The sequence below is a fragment of the Coenobita brevimanus genome, chromosome 100, assembly GCF_032717465.1.
Source record: "Coenobita brevimanus isolate Jiangsu-jjx chromosome 100, ASM3271746v2, whole genome shotgun sequence".
NCBI classification, from domain to species: Eukaryota; Metazoa; Arthropoda; class Malacostraca; order Decapoda; family Coenobitidae; genus Coenobita; species Coenobita brevimanus.
Genome location: NC_137053.1, coordinates 62,148,228 through 62,170,780, shown reverse-complemented (window position 1 = coordinate 62,170,780; position 22,553 = coordinate 62,148,228). Strand labels below are relative to the sequence as shown.

General features: G+C 40.5%; 1 protein-coding gene across 2 annotated transcripts in view; it reads left to right on the top strand.

The window, feature by feature from the left end:
- LOC145414569 (uncharacterized) overlaps nt 1-19,685 on the top strand; it is a 36,102-nt gene extending 16,417 nt beyond the window's left edge. Inside the window, exons 9-20 of one of the 2 annotated variants that reach the window (XM_080284087.1) lie at nt 668-801; nt 1,110-1,359; nt 2,193-2,333; nt 2,830-2,930; nt 4,180-4,438; nt 10,301-10,456; nt 10,932-11,297; nt 13,474-13,704; nt 15,049-15,203; nt 15,963-16,149; nt 17,782-17,992; nt 19,261-19,685. In XM_080284087.1, coding sequence (XP_080140213.1) covers nt 668-801; nt 1,110-1,359; nt 2,193-2,333; nt 2,830-2,930; nt 4,180-4,438; nt 10,301-10,456; nt 10,932-11,297; nt 13,474-13,704; nt 15,049-15,203; nt 15,963-16,149; nt 17,782-17,992; nt 19,261-19,292 — 2,223 coding nt within the window. In that variant the 3' untranslated portion in view covers nt 19,293-19,685. Of the gene's footprint in view, nt 1-667; nt 802-1,109; nt 1,360-2,192; nt 2,334-2,829; nt 2,931-4,179; nt 4,439-10,300; nt 10,457-10,931; nt 11,298-13,473; nt 13,705-15,048; nt 15,204-15,962; nt 16,150-17,781; nt 17,993-19,198 lie in introns of both variants that reach the window. The other variant, XM_080284088.1, reaches the window with a different exon arrangement.
- Nucleotides 19,686-22,553: the final 2,868 nt, after the last annotated feature.

Sequence of the window (22,553 nt, the reverse complement as noted above, 5' to 3'; positions counted from 1 at the left end):
GTGCTTTACTCTTCCCCACTACATAGAAATGAAGGGTTTTATTGCTAGGATGATCATCGTTGACCTAAACCTTTGTCAGCAGTGCCTAAGAAATTAAGACTCTTAGATTCATCCCATGTGGCATGAAGGTAACTGTATACATAGTCTGGTATGTTGATGAGCTTTGCATTTCATGGACAACAGACTTTTTAACTCTGCCAAGTGTATCATCATAATACTACTTGATATTACTCTCATCATTACCACTCTGTTTTATTATTAGCTCTGTGGATACCTCTTGTGGTAAACAGCTAAACACCTACTTTTTAAAAACTCTCCATGGCTGAATCAGATTGTCAGAAGAGAGGAAGAACAAAATGACATCTGTTGGCTGAAGAAGTTATTGTCATTGTATCATTCCAACCATATAGTGACATTTAAGTGACAGTATATTACCAGTACCCCTTTCAGTCTGAGTGATGGCCTTATTAGTTTATTCATTCTGTAACCAGATGATTTTATTCAACATAGGAAGGGTCTCTAATACAGAAGTGGGATTATTGATGCTATATTTAACCCTTACAATGTGGAAAACTCTGCCATAGTAACTAGCCATGAAATGAAAAGACAAAGATGTCCCCTGGCTGAATGTGTAAAATGATTTAGCAACTTCCTGGTGTATGTTTAGGAGGATGAAGCTGAGGAGCAGAAGACACAGCAAGACCTGAGCCGGCCAGTGTCATCGCAGCCAGTCTCAGGGACCCCCTGGTGTGTGGTGTGGACTGGTGATGGACGCGTATTTTTCTACAACCCAACCACCAAGTAAGTTTTCATCTTCACCGTTTATTGTTTTTTTTTTGTGGTTGTCTTCCATACACAGTCACTTAGTATACAGTTATAATTGGTATATGATGGATACATTGAAGCAGAAATAAGGGTAAATTTTGTCAGGTACTTTGTTTTACTTGTTGCATTTCTCTTTATCTTAATGGCTTTCTTATTCTGTCAAACTTTCTCTGGCTCTGGACCTCACCTCACCATACCTTGGAGTGGCAAAAGAGGCCTGGATGGTGATGGTGACCTTATTGGCGTGAGTAATAGCTTTGTGTGCATATTTTTACTTTTGCTAGGACATCAGTGTGGGAGAGACCACCTGAATTGATTGACAGAGCTGATGTAGAGAAGATGGTGACAACACCACCAGCTGAAGTTGTGGGACTCAAAAACAAAGCTGAAGAGCCAGCAAAGGATGAACCACTGTCTAAGAAGCCCCGCACTGAAACCCCAGCATCTGTCACAACCACCACCGTCACTACCACAAACACAACCACCACTACCACATCCTCCGTTGCTGCTGCAGCAGCTGCAACCCTCCTCAGTGTCAGTATCTGCATTATTTTTACCTTTGTATTCACTCTTTGCCATTTCAGATTTGATTCACTGAGGAATAGTAGTTTGCCTGTGGAATTCCTGCACACATCCGTGACTTTAAGGCTGTGTCCACACCAAATAGTTGTTGTCATGACATTGCTGGCAGGAGTTCATCATCACTGTAACTCATGGAAGTCTTGCTCGCACCCACTTGTATTTAGTGGGGCCACTTACCTGGGTGGGTTATAGAGATGCAAAACTCATGCCTGGTCCAGCAAGCATTTGGTGTGGATTATGGCCTAAGTGGGACCAAATGTTGTGGTACACTGGGTGTTGGTTGGTTATTTTTTCAAATTGAATAGTTTTCCTGTTCATTATGGATGTCTCATAATATAATAATAATAATAATAATAATCTGGCCTTTTGTTTCTCAAAAGCGCCAGTTCTTCCTTTTGGGAATTCACTAGCCCTCGTTATTTTTACAATTACAGGAATTGTGACATTTCTTGTATATAATACAAGCTACATCATATATACATGAAAGTGGCAAAAATTAAACCCTATAATCATCTGTCATAGTACCTCTCTCCAGGTCGTAGCATTTTGAAAAAAGAAAGGCTTTCAGCTGTCTCTTAAAGGATTCAACAGTAGAGAGTTGTCTTATGGACAATGGCAATCTGTTGTATAATCTATATATACTTGAGTATTTTGTTATTCGGTGTGTGGATGGTACATATGGGAATATTGTATCATTTTTGTGAAAAAGATTTAGGCACATTAATGACATTTTTAACCAGGATGAGTGATGTGATTGATGCTAACAATATTGTTAATTGACACAGAATGTGAAGGATGAGGCAAAGCGTATCGACATTGGGAAAGAGGCAGCAATTGAGGCAGAGGTGAAGGCGGCAAGAGAGAGAGCCATTGTTCCGCTCGAGATCCGTATGAAACAGTTCCGTGACCTGTTGGCAGAAAAGGGGGTGAGTTTCATTTGATGTGGGGGACACAGAGGACCAGTTTGAATCTCTTGGTGATTTATTTTGCATATTATGTCTTTACATAGCCTTTGACATGGCCTGTATTGTGACATGGGATCAGTTGGCACCTCTTAGTGATTTATTTTGTGTGTTACACCTCAACATTCTTGTTTGTTTTATGATTTTATTTATGATGTACATCTGTAACAAATGAGGAGTATTGGAAGATGTGCTGAACAAATTGTAGAGGAGGATACATTATGAACTCTGCAAGCCAGTGTAAGTAACATATAATTCCCTGTGTGTTGATGCCTACTGCTTACATGCCGTTGATAATGTAATCTCAGTTTATTACTTGCCAGTTGATCATAATATTGTGTACATAGAAATTTTTGTTCATTATATATCTCAGCATACCAGTAGTGATTTGTTTTTGACCTTTTTCTTGCATTTAGAAACATACCTCTGCAGAAACATGATATCTTTTCCAATTTCACAGGTTTCTGCATTTAGTTCGTGGGAAAAGGAACTATCAAAGATTGTGTTTGACTCCCGCTATCTTCTGCTGACATCAAGAGAGAGGAAGCAAGTGTTTGAAAAGTAAGTTGACACCAAAACACCATAATATACACACAGAGGACAGTGAAGACACCAAAACACCATAATATACACACACAGGACAGTGAAGACACCAAAACACCATAATATACACACACAGGACAGTGAAGACACCAAAACACCATAATATACACACACAGGACAGTGAAGGAGCTGTCATTTTAGAACACAGAATATTTTTAAGCTTTGTTTGTAACACCATGTTAATCCTCTGTCTGTATGATACAGAGGTATGAGGAAACAAGAACAGATGAGCACAAAGTAAGTATGAAAATAGAATGCCAGGTACAGTTGGCCTAGGATTTGTTCACTTATTCAGTCCTTTGAAATTCTTAGCTCCTCCTCACAGGTCAAATAATACACACCAAAATTGTGCTTCAGTGAGAGAAAAGACCAGGTATTTCAGTGAGGATTTTGGGTCTTCAATGAATGCGACCCTTTTACAGGGCAAAGTTCATAGTTCTAGATTTGTACACTATCTTTATTGGTTCTGGATATCTTCTTAGTCCATCTGTCTGTGAAGAAAAGGGTCAATATGATGGTGGTGATATGACAAACTTATTACATACTGGGCTGGTGTTTCAGACCTAAGTATTGCAGTGAAAGAGTCATGGTGGTGTGTATTTGTTTGAATATTGTTAGTGTTTGGGAAAGTGATACTTCAACCTCTTTTGTACTTTATCATCATCATCATCTAATCTTGTGTTGCCCCATGAGGAGTGTAGGAACCTGGAGCCACATAAGTTGGTCCTGACATTTAAGATGAGAGTGACTAGCCTCACACGTTGCTGAGTGGCATTACATGAGCATAAACCTCAGCCACCCATTGGATATAAACCTACACAGGCTCAATTCGGTTGGAGTGCCTTAATTACCCACTAAACCACCAGGTGCCTTAATTTGGTTATATGGTTATCATCCAGCATAGTAAGTAGTTTCCTGGTATACAGGAAACCATTTGGCTTATCACTTAGTGTAGAGTCACCTGTGATCAGAAGGGAGAGGAAAGAAAGATAGAAGGAAGGAAAAGAGGAAAGGGCAGTCGCCTGAGAGCAGCACTACATCGAGTAAGTGGATGGTGAGCGCCTTTCCTTGTTTTTGTGCCCTGTATCTGACCTCTCTTCACACATTATCTTTACTTGCTATCTACACTGTCTTACTTCATCCATTGGTGAGTAAGATTATTAGGATGTTGATGATATGATGATAATATTTCAACCTGCATATCTAGGTACGTGAAGGAGCGAGCGGAGGAGGAACGACGAGAGAAGCGCAACAAGCTGAAGGAGCGAAAGGAGGAGTTCCGACGGTTGCTGGAGGAGGCTGGATTGAATGGGAAATCATCGTTTAGTGACTTTGCAGCCAAATACAGTAAGGATGACCGCTTCCGCAACATTGAGAAGATGAGGGAGCGGGAGAGCCTCTTTGACGAGTTCCTCCTGGAGGTGCGACGGCGCGAGAAGGAGGAGAAGGCAGCCCGCAGAGAGCAGGTCAGTGAGGTCACACCATTGGGCGGGGGTCTGCTGGGAGGGTGCACACACACGCATACATGCAGGGAAACTAAAATACTTGTGCAGTATGTCCTTGTTATATGTTGGTGAAGGATTCCAAAGCACCACAACTTTTTTCCGTATACCTGGCATTGCAAGCTAAGGGAAACATACAAATCAGCTTTGTAGATGGTAGTGGCACTTTTTAACAGGCATTTTTTTCTTTAAACTACTGTGGACACAGCGTTTCTAAACAACTAGCACTTTGAACTGGGGGAAGCTGGCAAATTAGCTTTATAAGTAGCAGAGGATTTTTAAAAGACATTTTCTGTGTTATATGCTGTGGACTTAGTAAAATAACATATTAAAAAAACAATAGGCAATATATAACAAGGACTGTTTGTATTGTTATACCATCTTCCGCACAGATTGAAAACCGTTCATTGCCAAGTCACTGGCCTGCACTATAACATGTTGTAGGAATTTGTATGCTCCTCTCTTTTCTGTTGAGTGAGGCACCACTTTGCATTAAGCTGTAGTTAATACAGTATGTTCTTTTGTGTGGAAGGTGGGAGAACATTAACATTAAATTGGCTGTTGGTAGTGTTTGATGGCTGCCTGGCAAAGTGTATGGTGGACATACGGATTGTATCACCTTTATATCGTTTTGTATTTCAGAAGCTATTCTTCACAAAATAGTTTTTTTTACAAAAAGGGTCATGTTAGATTACTCCACACACCTCAGCAGAGTAATTTCTTATTTTGTAAAATGACAGTTGATGTTCCTAGGTGATTAAGGGTAATGGCAGAGGGTGAGTAATTGTAATGTTAAATAACAGAAAAGGGGGGGGGGATGGATGAAAGTCCTGTCTCAGCATTAGTGACCTTACTGTATCATCAGTTTAATATTGTTGATAATTTGACAGTTTGTGAAATACAGTTTATAGAATAATGAAGGCATATTTGTAAAAAAAAAAAAAGGATGTTAGGTATACGCACAGGTATGGTTAAAAATAATAAGCACACCACCTTTGCCATGGTGCACAAGACTGGGTTGTGTGTTTGAAGTACAGTGGGGAGAGTGGGGTAATGGTTCCAGGTGGGGGTGAGGCAAAGGCACTACCACATTCCCACCCACCCCACTGTAACAAAGAATGACTTGGTTCTTGTGTGCCCAGATCAAGACAGTGTTTCAGTTTCTTTTGTTTATATCTGTACATGTAACTACAACTACCAGCATGGTGAAATAGAAAACTAATCACTTAACCATTTGAAAGACTTTGTGCCATTAAAGATTTTCCTTTGTTTAGTTAGAAAATGGTAGTATCCAATTAAAAATGCAGGGACGTGAGGCAGCTTTCCACGGTTGACAGCATTTAAGGGTAGGAAACAGACCTGCTTTGTAAAACCAAAATCGTTTCTGTCTATTCTGACTGGTTCCAGATTTAATGAATGATCATTTCCAGGTGTATGAAGCAAAATTTGAGGTTCTTGGTTGTGCATTTGCTTTGCCAGAAATTACCATCATTGGAGCCAACTAGAGAGTAAACCAAAATTGTAATTTTAGTGCCAAAAAAAATTGTGGTTTGTTGAACCAACATCAGTTGAGTCATAAATTTGTTCTTAAGGATGGTATATTTTTGTTCTCAGAGATCTATCATGTTTGGAAGAAGTAGGAGTTGTTGGAGTGCCGTGTGGTAATTTTCGTAGCACTGTTTGTCGGGAAATTTTTTTGGTAAAGATTACTTCTTTTCATTGTTAATTTTGTACCCATAAGCTTTTCACTCAGTAACTCTTGGATGTGTTGCTGGTATAAACTTACAAGTACAGTACTGTCTTCATTGTGTATGTATGTGTGTATGTGTGTGTGTGCACATATTAGATAGAAAGGGTGGGATTGTCTTTCAGTTGGACTTATGCATTACCAAACAATTTATTAATCAGATCAGAAAGTACCAGCAATATTCATCATAATCATTTTGTGTTCCTCTCTTGATTGTGATAGGAAACTGTAATGAGATTTAATGTCTGAAGTTGAGGGCAACACTAGATATTGTTGATATCTGAAGGCAGTATTTTATACTGACTAGCATGCGACTAGTTTTTTAAATGGACAGTAGCTAAATAGGTTCAGTCATTCTCAGCAATACAGTGTAAAATTTACTTTCCTCTTTTGAAGTTGTAGTGGATAGATTTTATGAAAGATGATATTCCTAATGTGAAATAAAATTTTTACTTGAATATACAGAGTAGACTCAGTAGGATAAAATATTTTCTTTTTTACCTATGATAGGTTGAGCAACAATAATTTTGAATAATTTTTTAACGAGTACAACTATTAATGATACGTCATACAATGTACAATCATTGTTTCCTTGTGTCACAAATGATATAAGAGACAATATACTTTCATTATTTTCGTATGCCATAATGTTCAACCTCCTGAGTTCTGGGTTTTCTGTGAGAGCTGAAGTTAGGGTTGATTGTGAGGATGTAAATACCTGTATATCATCAGGACTCAGGGTGCAGCACAGTATTTAATAATTATTCACAGTTGGTAGCATATTTCAAACTTAAACTATAACCTGATGACGTGAGTTTAACTCCTACATTCTGCTGATGTCCTAGTTCAGTTTATTCTTGATACCTCCAGTTTAGTTTATTTAGCTAAGGAGAGAACCCTAGTAGTGAAGGGGTTACTGAAGGCCTGAGGTGTTCATAAGTAAAGGACCTGAAGTGGTGGTGTGCCATGTACTGTAATAAAATTTCAGTGCTAAAGTTGAGGAGAAAAAAAAATCATAGTTTTATTTGTTTGCATGCATTTACTTCTGAGTACTTCAGTATCTAACCACTCCAGTTTGAAAAAAATCTATCATGAGGTTAATAAAACAGCCAGGAGATAACAGGAATAAAGTGAAAAGGTTGTTGTCGTACTGGAGAGGTGAAAGTTGTCTTGACAGCAAATTAAGGCCTGTATGAGGGCATCAGGGTGCCATTTAATGTTCTTTGGAGATATCCTTTTCATGTGATCCTTGCCATCTTCTCTTGCTTTAATTCAGAATAGGAATCATATAACCAAATTTTGGCGCCTGTTGGTTTAGTGAGTAATTACAGCGCTCCAGTCAGATTGAGCCAGTGAAGGTTTATATCCAAGGGGTGGTTGGGGTTGATTGCTCATGTAATGCCACTCAGGGATGAGTGAGGCTGGTCACTCTCATCTTAAATGTCAGGACCAACTTGCCTATCCCCGTGCTCCTACGCTTCTCATGGGGCAATGTAGGATTGGATGATGATGATGAAAGGATAGAGTTTTTGAGTTGGAGGGGTTGGGTGTAGCCTTCAGTACCAAAGGTCTCTCTAAGGTTGGATCAATTCATCTGGTAACAGCAAGAGTAAGTTGAAAAAGGACGTTGCCTGAATGAAAGGGGTTAAATTCTTCTTTTTCACAATTGGCATTCTATTTCCAACTTACCCTAACTTAAAACTTGATGACCTTGTATGTTTAATGGTGTCTTGACAGCATAGTAAGGCCTGCAGTAATGAGGCAAGATTATAAAGTGCGCTGAATGTATCAAGATTATAAAGTGCGCTGAACTTTGGATACTAGTTCTCTGCCCCGATGCTCAGCTGGTGCCTAGAGTCAGTAAGCAGTTTCCTCACCCTCTCTTCTTTGTACTGTTTTAGTAGGCTGGTGTCCAACTGTTCTCAGGTGTCTGTTCACTCACTTGGTACCATCAAGAGAGGAATGAGAAACCAGGTACCCATGTTTACATACTTTACTCAGACATCCAGTAGTACATTTGTAATATTCTCAAGTACCCTGTCAAAGGATCATATAGATCAGTAACTTTGTTAATCAAAAATGTTATTGCTGGCAATACCAGTACATATTGTATAACTTTCTTCAGAACTATATTGAATGTTTAAAAGTACTCTACGATTTTATATGCCAGCAAAGCTTGCCTAACTTTATAAAAGTTTATCACAAGTAATTGTAGTTTTTGCACATTATTACTCTACATTTATTTATATACTAGTTTTAAGGTTTAGTAGTTTTATTGTAGGAATATAACTTCATAGCTTATGTGTCTGCTGCAGATATTTATATCTATACAGTAGCTATGTATATTTGCTAGTGTTGAAACATTTGCAGTATTATTTTCATTTATTTTGTTCCAGGAAAATATGCCCCCCCTTTTTTTTTTTTTTCAGAAAAGTTTAAAGGTGTCTTTTCAGCTTTTTATTTGTAAATGTATTTTTGTTTCAGGCTAAGTTTGATGTATATTAACATTTTATGCTCTCATAGTAATGAGAATTGATATAGGTTACCTTCAGTGTGCTTCATGTGAATATGCAAGTAATCCTGTATTTATACATATGAAGGAACCTCAAATAAGAAGAAAGATTTGCAACATATATTAAATTCAAGTTGCATATCTCAAGGTTTGCAGTTCTCAGTGAGTTAGGGTCTGTAGTTAATGAAAAGGGTACAGCAAGCCTCTTAGCCAAGTGAGATTTGCAACACATATTAGATTCAAGTTGCATGTCTCAGGGTTTGCAGTTCTCAGAGTTAGGGTCTGTAGATTATGAAATGGGTACAGCAAGCCTCTTAGCCAAGTGAGGGTACTCAAAGCCGGCGGTGCCAGCTTGCCGGCCCGCCCACAATGATCCATGGGGCCGGGCTCGCTTGCACTCCAGCCCCAAGTACAATTGTTGATGTTGGGTCGCGCATTGCAGCCTCTTGCCGGTGCTTGCTGGAAGGTGCGGGTGGCCCCCTTGGTCCTGAGTCGCTCTCCGCCACCACTCCTACCACCACCACCACCCTCTCTATTTATTCTCTGCCCCAGAGCGGGATAAAGTCAAGCGCATGTAATATTTGGTACTGAGCCATCTCTTGCTACGTTTTTTTCAGTCAAATTTCAGTACTGCCAGTAAAATTTGCACTCATGATAATAACTTGTCGTCATAATTGAATACTCAGTTTGCACTAAACATGATTGTCAAGTTCCTACATTGATGATAATAATGATGAAGATATCCATGTGATAATATAATTGTGGATTTTGATTTTCTGGAAGAATGTACTCAAGTTACTGATTTGTGAAATAAGATAATTTATTAGCATTAAGTTAATTAAAAGCATCAGAACTGTAGTTAATGTAGGTTTCACTGAAAAAGCTTTTCCATGAAATAATTTGTCTCTTAGCTCGAATTCTTATTTCTTTATAGTTAACTTGTAGTCAAGTTATTAGTACAGTAATTCAGAAGCTGATAAAGTTTTAGTGCTGTTCTTATATCTTTATGTAACTGAGGCAGATTGCCAATATATAGTGTTCTCAGTAGTTATTTTAACATATAACTAAGCACTGAAAGTTTATCATGTCTTCATAAGTGATGCCATCCCGACCCATCGAGTCTAGAATGTCATATCAGACTTCTTGATTGTAAAAAAATTTATGCATGATTGAAAACTTACTTGTAAAGATACTTCTGATTACAATGTACATCTAAAGAATTGAAAATACAGTATTGTCTCTGGAAGAAATGAAATATGCTCAGAAAGGACGAAAAAGCAACCATTGTAATGAGTAAGCTTGTGTCAGAAGACCAAATAGTTAGGCTTCAGCGAGGGTTCAAGCTCCAACTACCAGTGAACCTAATTCCCATTACTGTTTCAGGTGTGGATAGAACCTTAACATAAACCCTTCCTCCATCACAGCAAAATAATAGGTTCACCGGGGAGTGGAGATTGCGTGAAATATAAATGTAATTTCTTTTCAGAAGGCTGAGTTTTATATAACATCAATATTACCAGAAGTAATTGCAAGTGAGTAACATATAGGTTGTCTTTCCCCAATTTAGATCAAGAAGGACTTCTTTGCATTACTGAAGGAAGCTGATGTTGACCGGCACACTCGATGGTCCGACATAAAACGCAAATTTGACAATGACCCACGCTACAAGGTGGTGGAGTCTGGGGTCCAACGTGAGGATTGGTTCAGGGACTATGTCCTGAAGGTTAGCACTGTTGTACACTCGTTTTTGTTAGCTGTTCGTTTTTGTGCTCCAACATTCATGCATGCTTTGGCTTTTGTCACCTAATGGCAGCTCTCCATGCTGATTGATCCCTGGCAGCTTCCCTATTTAGTCCCTTATGCCTTAGGTCACAGTGACACTGTTCTTAGTGTACACTGTTGCTTTTATTACAGCCATAAAAGTGAAGTGAGTCTTAAAGCTTGCAGCTAGTCACAATCATGGCTCTGAGACAGGGAACTACCAGTAAGCTACAAGTACAGAGGTGAGCCAGACTGGGAGTCTTCACTGCTACAAGTCTTTTCTTATACATTATTGATTTCTTTTTCCCAGTGGATTCCAGGAACTAGAAGAGTATTGTATTTAACCAGTACAAGTAGTTTTGCTCAGATGACTGGTCCATCTGGTGTTTTATTATTAAGAATACTTGTGCGTACTGAAAACTGTTTTGTTTTGACAGGTGAAGGAGGAGCGACGAAGGTCTCGAGATCGATCTCGAACTCGGGACCGTGACCGAGAGAGAGAGAGGGACAGAGAGCGTGAGAGGGAACGATCAGACCGCGAACGTGAAAGGCAGGAGAGAGAGAGGGAGAGAGAGAGGGAGAGGAGGAGTAGAGATTCCCGCAGCAAGGAAAGAGACCGTTCTGAACGCAAGGAGAAGAAGAAGGAGAAGAAAGAGAAGGAGAGGGAGAAGGACAGGGAAAGGGAGCGGGAACGGGAGGAGAAGAAGAAGGAAGAGAAGGAGAAGGAGAAAGAAAGAGATAAGGATGACCTAGATGCCATCCCAGAAGAAGGGGAAGATGTAGAGGACAGACACAAAAGTGAGGTGAGAATGCACCTGTGCCTTGATTTCCATTTCCTCATAAAATTATCAAGTCAGTGCATTGATACTTGCCCAGGCTCTATTACCAGTGCAGTTAGCCCTTGTTTTTAAAGTTATTGCATTATTAGATTAATCAATTAACACAGTTTTGTTGCTTCAAGTTGTTTGTAATTCATTATGCAGTTATTTTATAGTTAGAAATAGTTAGCCCATGTTTTAAAGTTGTTTCATTAGTATGGTATTGGAAACACCATTTCTTCACCTCAAGCTGTGTGTGAAACATTATACAAATGGGATGGGAAAAAGGACAGGATGATGATGATTATTTAAAGCTTGTGGTAGGTGGGGGCGCTCACCATCCTCTCGATGTAGTGCTACTGTCAGGTGTCCGCCCTTCCTCTCCTCCATCCTTCTTTCCTTCCATCCACTTCTGTCTTTCTTTCCTTCATTCTTTCCTTGTCCTTCTGCCTACAGGTGACTTTACTCTCCCACTTCTGTCTTTCTCTCCTTCATTCTTTCCTCTTCCTTCTGCCTACAGGTGACTCTACACTGAGTGACAAGCCAAATGGCTTCCTGCACACAAGGAAACCATTTACTATGCTGGGCAGTAACCATATAACCAAATTATGGTGCCTGGTGGTTTAGTGTATAATTATTGCGCTCCAGTCGGATTGAACCAGTGAATGTTTATATCCAAGGGATGGTTGGGGTTGATTGCTCATGTAATGCCACTTAGGGATGAGTGAGGCTGGGCACTCTCATCTTAATTGTCGGGACCAACCACCTAGCCCTGGGCTCCTACGCTCCTCATGGGGCAGTGTAGGATTGGATGATGGATGGATGGATGAATCCTTTCAGTCCAGTGACAGTATTTTTAATCGTCACCACCTGACTAGTTTATTCACATTTAAGATGGATCTTATCGTGAAGTGGTTATTGGAGCTATTTCAATTACTGTAGCTCAAGAAGTCTCTCCTAAACTAAATATAGACATGCGAGGTAGCAGAAGTAAAAAGCAAAGTGTCATTGAAGTGAAGTGGTTCCCTTATATACATGTATATACTGTATGCACATACATACATACAGTACTGTAATCACTCAAATGTCAGGACGTTCCAATTCTGGATTGCTCCATATCTGGATGTTAGGCTTTGACTCTGTTAAATCCGTATCCAAATGTAACAGCTCCGACATCGCCATCTGGCTGTCCTACAGAATAAAAAAAATGGTTGGGTGTCCCGTCAGCCTCTCCTGCCACACATGGGTAATAGATGGAACCTACAAGCTGAGCAAAGATGGCTGTCCAGTTCCCTACCAAATGCTGAAAATTCCCTAGCTGCCCCAATCACTCGGAAAGCTCAGCCAGTGCGAGAGTAATATAGACACGTAATCCACAGGCAGAGGAAAATGGCTGTCCGGCTCCCTACCGAATGGTCAGAGTCCCTTGGCTGCCGGATCTCTCGGAAAGTTCCGGAAGCGTGAGAGCAATACAGGCCTGTGACCCACAAGTTTAGCAAAATGGCTGTGTGGCTCCCTACCGAATGGTCAAAGTCCCCGAACAGCCCAGATCACCCGGACGCTAATGGCTGTACGGCAATAATAGACTGCAATCCACGAGATGAGCAAACATGGCTGTCTGGCTCTCTCACCGAGTGATCAAAATTCCCCCGCCACTCTCACTTCTCACCCCCCCGTCCCTCCTCCATGCCCCTCCAGGCTCAGACCTGCCAGGTGTATTTTCCTCTCCATCCCTCCACCCTTCCTCCCCTACCCCTGCTTAGTGTGCTACCCTCCCACCATCCTTTGCATTACCACCAGTGAGCTGTTTACTTTTAGTCAGTTTAGTTGAAATTCTGAAAACACCTTGAGAAAGCTCATGAAATTCTGCATCCAGACATAGGCTTAGCTCTTGCACAGTACGGGCAGAATTTTGTGCTAGGATGTTGGGAAGTTATCTGAAGCTGTTTTGTACTCTTGAACAGGTTTATTCTCACTGCATTTCTGTACTTTTACTCATCAGTTTTGTGGTTTTATTAGCTTATGGTGTAAACTTCAGCGAAGATGATGATATGCAACTTATACCAATACTGTATAATGAAATGTATCTCTGGACTGAAGGCATTAATGAGTACATCAATCTGATTTTGAGTTCTTCAGTAATGTGCTGTACTTTATGCAGGGTGAGGACACAGGCAGTGATGGTGTTGACGAGCGTGAGGATGGGGAGGCTAATGAGGCAGCAGAAGAGGAGGAGCGGGAACGGCAGCGGAGAATCGAAGAGTCCTTGAGAAAACGAGAGGAGGAAGTGCAGCGTGCCCTGGCCGGCCACCTAAGAGACCGGGACAAGGAGCGATTGCAGCACAAGCACGACGAGGCTGTACACAACTTTAATGCTCTTCTGGCTGACCTGGTGAGTATCCTAGTGGCCCTGTTGGGGTAGTAAAGCTAAATGTGGTAAAGTGTAAGCAAGTCTAAATTTGTTATAATCATTTATAAAATAAAAGAATTGTAATTGTTAGCTGTTTGGAAGTCTGTGAGTGCCAGACTTTGAAAGTAGATGTGGGTAAGAGCAAATTGATGGTTGTATTGAATGAAGGGTGTGACATGATAGTGAATGGAAAGAAACAAAAGTGGTTGGGAGTTCCAGTATTGTACAGAAATGCAATGATATGAGGTGAGGTACATGTGCAAAGGCATTAGAAAGTAGAGTAGCTCAGGGATGGAAAGTGGCTGGTGCTTTGATATCCTTGATTGAAAACAGTCTGTGTGTGATGGCTGCGAGATGCTTACAGAAAGAATTTTTATTGCCTACATTAACGTTTGGGTGTGAGGTTGTGTGACCTGAAAGTGAAAAGCCAAGAATAGGAGCAGTGGAAATGGTTGTTGAAGAATGAAGTGTTGAGTACAGAGATAAGGAGTAATGTAATTTATGAATGATGCAGAGAAAGGGAGTCTGTGGGCACCACACTCGAAGATGTTGTGCTTAGATGGTATGGTCATGTGGGGAGAACATTGTTGAAAAAGGTATATCTGAGTAAGTTTGAAAGTGGGAGGAAACATAGGAAGCAGAGAAGGTGGATAGATGTGAAAAATGTGTAAGTGAAAAAGTGATGTATGGAGGGCAGTGAGGCTAGGGAAGTGACTGGATTGAGCTAGTTGGTAGAATTTTGTTTGAGGGAGTATGTGACACAAGTTTGACACCCATTTTTTTTTCCCCTGTGAAGTGATAGTTGTGAGATTGATTCTAGTTGAACTTGATAGGTGGTATATGGGTGTAAGTGTGGATGTGTATGCCTGTGGAGTGCAGTCAGGATTCTAGGGACGAGTGGTATTAAGTACTTAAGTAGGCAGATGTTGGGTAATTATCCCTTAATATCAGGTTTGTTCTTGCTCTTTGGACTCTGATACACCCAGTCCAGTTCAGCACAAGGTCAGTGATATGGGTCATGCTAGTGTGATGTTTCCCCAGTTTCAAGGTTTATGTGACTACAGTTTCACATGCAGTGGTTGTGGGTGATTTCATTAACAACAAAGTATTTGAGAATATGTTATCACTTAATTAACTTCTGTTATCATTTTTTTCCCCACCTTAAATCTTGAAGTAAATTATGGACAACCTCATTCATTCCTCGTTCCCTTACTCTATTGTTTTTGCTTGCTCTTTGGACTCCACATTACCCCATCTTTGGTTTGGAGAAAGAGGCTGGGATGATGATGATAAAGATTACTGACATGCACATGCTGGTATCCTCAGGTGAGAAGCACGGACTATACCTGGAAAGAGGCTAAGAAATCCCTGAAAAAGGACTCTCGCTGGGAGTCTGCAGGTGCTCTGGAGCGAGAAGAGAAAGAGAAGCTGTTCAACAGTCATGTGGAGAACCTAACTAAACGCAAGAGAGAAAAGTTCAGGTAACACTCACACAGGTTTAGAACTACATTGAGTCAGTGTTATATGTCAGAGATTTGTTGACAAATATAACAACTCGTTTCATATAAATAATGATAAATTTGTGGGATTTGGTTGTAGTAGTAGTAGTTGCAACCTTAGGCTTATCTGAGTATGAACCCAGTGAACTGCAGGCTGCAGTTACCTTCCTGTAGTCCACCATCCTTTTTGGGGGGATAGGGAGGGAATTACGGGATGTTTGTATGCCTAGGCAGAGGAGTCACCTGATCATTGGTGCCACCACATGACGGCGTCCATCACCACTGAGGAATTTAGTAAAATGACTTTATAAGCAGCAGTGGAACTTTAGTTTTTTCCTATGGACTTAGTTGCAAAAATGAGCTTAAGGAAGGCGGCATGTAACGAGAATTTACTGTGGTTTTTCATTTCCCATATTCCAGTACCAATGTTGAGGTAGCTAGTGATTGAATAGTTTTTTGTAAGACCTGTCAAGAGACCATGCTTATAAGTCATATTATTGAAACAGCTTTTTATGAAAAGTGTTTGGTAAGTAATGGATTGCAAGAAACTCATGGTGTGAATTTCAAACTAAATATAAATGTAAATCATGGATATTGATGACTTTTACAGGATATGAGAGAAATTTAAAAACTATCATCTGAATTTACACAGGACTGGTTAGTTTCAAGTGTGTTGAATATTTGCTGCTCATGATAGTAAGTGAAGTTTTGTGGTGAGAACTAAAGTACTTTCCTCCTCAGGGAACTGCTGGATGAGCTGCCAGAGTTGCATTTAGACTCGAACTGGAAGGATCTGAAGAAAGAGCTAAAAGATGACCCCCGGTACACAAAGTTTTCTTCCTCTGATAAGAAATGTGAACGAGAGTTCCGAGAGTACCTCAAAGATAAACTAGTTGCAGCTAAAGCAGATTTTAAGGAATTGTTAAAGGTGAGATGACATTGCCATACCAGATAGTATTACTGGCAGTTGTTCAGTGATGAAGTGAAACTTCCCTACCCAATTTACTTCTTCACTGTTGGCTTTGATTGATGCTGATCAGTATAGTGCATTCAAACTGTCATTGGCTCTGATCTGTCTGGTGCCACCTTAAACTGCATGGTGATTTTAGGGATTATTTTTTATACTTGGGATCTGGTGTGGATCCCATAGTATGCACCCAGACACTTAACCATCCTAGTACACCACTACCTATGACAGTGGCATGACATTTTTTGTGATTTACTGTGGATTGATTTGTTCCTTTTTTAATATATCACTTTCAGTCGATATTTTGCAACTTGGTTTAATAGTACAACTGAGCTAAGCATTAGATATTTCAGGACTGTACTGCAGATTAAACCATTATTCCATTCTGTGAGCATCGTGCCTTGTGAGTTAATGTAGAAAAGAGTAAAGTGGTGGTCATTGAGAGAGAAGGTGATTCCCAGTGTGATGGTACAGTGAATGGAGAGAGACTGGAATTGGTGGGAGAGTTCAAATACTTGGGTATAGTGTTAGAAAAGAGAGGAAAGTGTGCAAGGGAAGTGGAAAGTTGAGTGACACAAGGAAGAGAAGTAGCTGATGCTATGAAGGTCTTGATAAAAAACAGAGGCTTGAGTGTTGCAGCTGTGAATGGCTTACATGAAGGATTGTTAGTGCCAACCTTAACATGTGGATGTGAGACTATGGTGTGGCATGAAAATGAAGTCAAGAGTAAGGGCAGTGGAGATGGGACTGGTGAGGAATGTATGTGGAGTACAGAGTGGATGGGATATGGAATAATGTGATATGTGAAAGATGCCTAGTGAGGAAGGCTGTGGACACCAGAATCAAATAGAGTGTACTGAGATGGTTTGGTCATTTGGAGAGAATTGATGAGAAGGGTATATCTGAGTGAATTTGGAGGGAGGAGGCGAGGTAGGCCAAGAAGAAGGTGGAGGGATATGGTGGATGAGTGCGTGAAGAAAAGAGGTATGGAAGTTGGCGAGGCTAAGGGACTAATGAGACCGAGCTGGCTGGATGAATTTTGTGCAAAGTGCATAACGAGGGATTTGGTACACCTTTATAACCTGACAGCGTTCGGATTGACTTTGTCAGATCGGTATATGTGAAGCTGCAGAGGGAAGCTGCAAAATAGGTATATGTGAAGCTGCAGAATGTGATGAAAGTTTTTTTGACCTATTTGGTGGAGCCAGCATTCTGTGGGCTTGATTGATGAGTGAATGGAAGTGTGGCCCATTGAATTGGGCAAACTTAGGCTGTCTGGATGTTGCTGCTCCTCACCTTGCCCTAGGGTGGGAAACGAGGTCCGAATGATGATGATGAATAACGCTCTTCCTCATGAACTTCGTGAAGTCTCAGTTGGTCTTTTAAAAACAACACCCACTGACACATCATAAAAACATTTCTACTAATATGGTAGATCTCAGTAATCTCCAAGTAAAGTTTCATCTCAGCCTAGAAAACTGGATTACCAGTTTCCCAATTTACATTCCAGGTGTAAGGAAAGAGTTGTGGTGAGATAGGGTTAGATTGATTATCATCAGTGTCCAGGAAAAGTAATGCTCAGTGCTGTTTCAGGAAACCAAAAGCATTACCCATCGGTCATTGAAGCAGTGCAGTGAGAGTGAGCAGCACATGCGGGATATTGTGGAGGTTTTGCGTAAGGATCGCCGCTACTTGGTTCTTGAGTGCCAGCCTGACGAGCGTTCGAAGATCCTAATGGCATATATGGAGGAGCTGGAGAAACGAGGACCCCCACCTCCACCCACTGCATCTGAGCCCACCAGACGTAAATAACCCCCTAGTTTACAACAGGGTTGGATAATAGTAGATTTGGTGACTTTTTTTTTTTTTTTTTTACCCCAGATTAACATATACCGTAATGTGAAATGACTAAAGAAATTTTCATGGTCGGTTAGGGGATTTATAGTTTTCTATGTTTTTTAAAGGGGCATTAATATTATTAACCCTTTTGGGTCGCAAATAGGTCCGTACATCTGGTCTGAGAAATTGTCCCCCCCCCCCCCCCCCAATCAAGGTTTGTAAATTAAGAGAAAAAAAATTGTATTCATACATAAGGAACTAATACACATCTGTCTACAAAATATTTGGGCTCTATGTACCATACAAGAGCCATAATAATGATGGGAAGTTGTGTAGCAGGTGGTGTGTGGTGTCACAGATAAATGCATTTCTGTATGCAGAGTGATTAGAGAAGCACTCCCACTAACCTAAAATCAAAAATCTGTGTTTATTTCTTCTCAGTTGGATTATCTGATACCAAGGAAATTAGTAAATATTGAGAGAAATACCGATAACATTCACCAGCTTCCTGCCACGGTTTAAAATTGCCCGCACAAGTAGGCGAGCCATGATTGTGGCCAGGAGACCTGTGCCGATAAAGCCACGATCATGGCCAGGAGACCTCAAAGGGTTAAATTATTTTATCCCTTCCCAGTCTTTTGTTGATATGGGACCTAGTATTTCATGGATTTCATGGTCATGCACATTATCTAACCCTGTTTTGTGTAGTGTGTATGTATCCTTGTGGTGTGCTATAGTTCCCATTTTGTTGCTTGTGTGGTCAGTGTGAGAGCTGGGTAGAGTAAATGGAACTGTGTGAAGTGGCTTCTGTTCTTCATCGTCCTTCAGTTGTTGTGCGTTGCAATGTGAATTCTGTTTTTACCAGTTTATAGAACTGACAGCTGAATTACACAGCATCTTACATATCATGAGTTTAATTTAAATTTCAGTTATTCACTTTGTCTGTTACAATACATTGTGAGATATTTTCTGAGATATTTACAATTCATTGTGAGATATTTTTGATATTGTCTTAAGTATAGTAATAATTTCTTCAAAACTAATTAGTCTACCTTACTATCAGAATATTCAGTCATGTTAAAAAGGACATTACAGTACTTGTTTCTGGGCACTTGGACAGGTTTTCATTTTTGCATTTTATATCATAATCAACAGTTGAGCTTTGTTACAGCATTGAGAAATATGGTGTGGGCAGAGTGACGTAGGCTGACTGGTGGTGTAACTTCTTTGCAGGGCATGAAGAGGAAGGCTCTCACCGCTGGTAAATGTCACTTGGTTGTTTGCTTAGCATCATGTAGCAAAATCAGTCATTAGTGAACAGACTATTAGAATAATTTTAAAATTAATAAGTGATCACAACTAGATGTTGTGAATTGGGAGCAAGTAATGAGTGTTGAATGTAGTCAGTGTAATTACAGTTGTGTAGGACAAGACATAAATGTCTTTTGGATTTAAGTGAAAGTATCTAACTATAATTTTCAGATAATTATACTGAATGCTTGTAGATGTCTGCAGTCATTTTATACACTTATGTATGCCAAGTTTTATTCTTGCATCGAACTTGTCACTGAAGAGATGTAACTCTTGTAAAGAAATAAATAAAAGTATGGCAAAACTGTTTTGGTAGCTTATGACAACCATTTGCTAAATCAAATAAATACAGGTACCCCACACTTAATGAGCTTGTTAACAGTATTTTAACCTCTCCACAGCGGGCAAAAAGTCACGTAGCTTAACTCTCAGGCAGGCATATTTTGAGGAAAATAAAATATCTCTAAAATCATTTTAACCTTATAAATATATTAGGGCATGTTATAAAAAAGAAAGAAATGCACGTACATAACATGGCACGGTCAGAGCATCTACCAGCCGCAGTGAGTGGTGGAGGGGAGCGGGTACGAGAGGTTGAAGGCCGTGGACGATCCTCAACAACAGCATGACAATGACAGGCCCCTCAAGACAGGCTGAACAGGAACAGCAGGCAGGTGTGTGGCTGGGAGCAACCCAGTGTAGCTATACAGCTTTTATTTTCTGTGCCATTATACAAAACAACGCAGTAAACACGAAGATGTAATATTATATATTCTGCCCTGACATATGCTCGTAATATTACGTTAGCTGCCACGGGGGGGTTAAGGATACCCCACCCCAGTGGTTAACATTTCTAGTTTTATTTTTAATGATGGTTAGGAGACAGAATCATAATATTTTATGAGCTGTAAAATGGATATGTGCATAAAATAACATTTCTTAAACTTCTTGTGAATGCAAGTTGTGCTAGTAATTCTAACCATCACAGGATATGGGGGCATTTTTATTTTTTTTCATAATCTATATTCATCTAGAATAGTTTATTAGCAGCAGTATGGGGTGTTTTAGATGGTTATGAACTTTTATTTCCCAGAGAGTGAACACTGGGACCCTTGCCAACACACCCCAGTGAATCACTTACTTGCATGAATTGCAGCAACAAAGCGCTAGAGCTGGTTTACTTTTTAGCGAAGGTACACTTACCTCCATCACCCACCTACACACCTGCACCATCACCATTACCTACTTAACCCCCCCCCCCCCATCACCACCACTTCCCATCTTCAGTACACAGCCACACCACCACCACCGTACTTAGCTACACATGCCACCACCATCACCTCTCACCTACAGAACACCCACACGACCACCACCATCACCTCTCACCTGCATACACCCACACCACCACCACCTCTCACCTACATACACCCACACCACCACCACCACCACCTCTCACCTACATACACCCACACTATCACCACCCACCTTCCCACCCACATCCTCACCATCACCTACCCATACATCCACACTGCTGTCAACCACCTTTACACCCTTACCGCCATCACCTTCATACACACCCACACCACCACCATCACCCACCTGCATGTACATACCCACACCACCATTGCCAGTCAAGTTGACTACAAGTTTCACAGACTCCTTGCACTATGCCCTGCCTACAATCTTAATCAACCAATGGGATGTGCTAGCACCTGTGACAACACATCTGCTGGTGATGTCCACTCTACAGCAAGCCAGTGGGAGATTCCTTATTACTTCAAGCACCATCACCAGGATGACTCAGGAAGCATCAACGCAGAGTGCGTAATTATTTAATTGTCCTGCATTTTGTACTTAAAGTTTGCTTCTAGCAAATACCTGCAACTTCTTAGGTTCAAAGGAATCCAGTTAAGGGATTTTGTTAATGTGTGAGTTAGGATGGTAGAGATTATAAGTGCCCACCATCCACTCAGTCAATGTAGTACTGTACAGTACTACCTTATGGACACTGATTGACAGGCCAGACTGTTTCCTGTATCCCAGGAAACCACTTACCACTGGTATGTTGAGCGATAGCCACATAGTTGATGACTATTGATTTAGTGGGTCAAGGTGCCTCAACCAGACGTGGCCCAGAAGGGATAGTTAGGGTTTATGGCAAGTATGGTGTCACCTGGGAGCTAATGACTGGTCACCCTTGCCTTAAATGCCATAACTGAGTAGCCTAGCCCTGGGCCTAACATTCCTAATGGAGGGGAGAGAGAGAGAGGAAAAATGTTATCGAACAGATCTGTAGTATACACTGACAAGGTATGAATGTTAATTCTTAGCTTTGGGTCCAGTACTTTTTCTGCCAAGAATTTGAAACTTTCCTACCACAAACTAAGGTAAGAACATTGTATTAAGCATGTGAAACAAGTATAGAAGAAATAAGAGAATATATGCATGAATCCAGAGTGTGGATCTCGGTGGGAATCTGAATTTGATGAGAGAATGCTCCAGGTATAATTTCTTTACCTCTTGTGTTATGGAAGGTACAATACTGTATAGGTACTTGCAACACATGCTGGAAAGTGTAACTACCACATATTCAAGCCAGTATAAAATGGGGTTTTCAGCATTCACTCTTGGCCCTTCAAGTTGCTTGTATTTATGAAGGGAATACATGGGTATACATTACTTGTTGAAACTTTTACGTCTCTACTGACGGAAGTACATTATCATCCTGGCTCTTTATCCCACCTCACAGATGGGGTGAGGTGTGGTTCTGAAAGCAAGGAAAAAGAATAAAATATCACAGTGGGAGAACTAAACATGCTCAGTGAAATGAACCACACTCACACCATCAAACCCCCCAAGAATATATATATATATATATTTAATGGAAGGAAAAAGGAACCAAAGGCCAGGAGACTGCAAGTTCATTCCTTGTAAAAAAAAAAAAAAAAAAAAGTAAAAATGTCAAATTCATGGCACACCTTCCCACATGCTTGTGCTTCATAATTCTTAATATGATGACTACTGGTATAATGTTAAAAATGCCAAACCTGTTACACTCTCCTTCATATAAAATTCACCCAACCAGATTGATTGCTCGTCAGTTTCCTTGTATCACCTGCCTCTACACCTCACTTTTTCACACACCATATCTATCCACCTTCTTTATAACCTACCATACCTCCTCCCATGTTCAATCACATATGCCCTTTTCACCA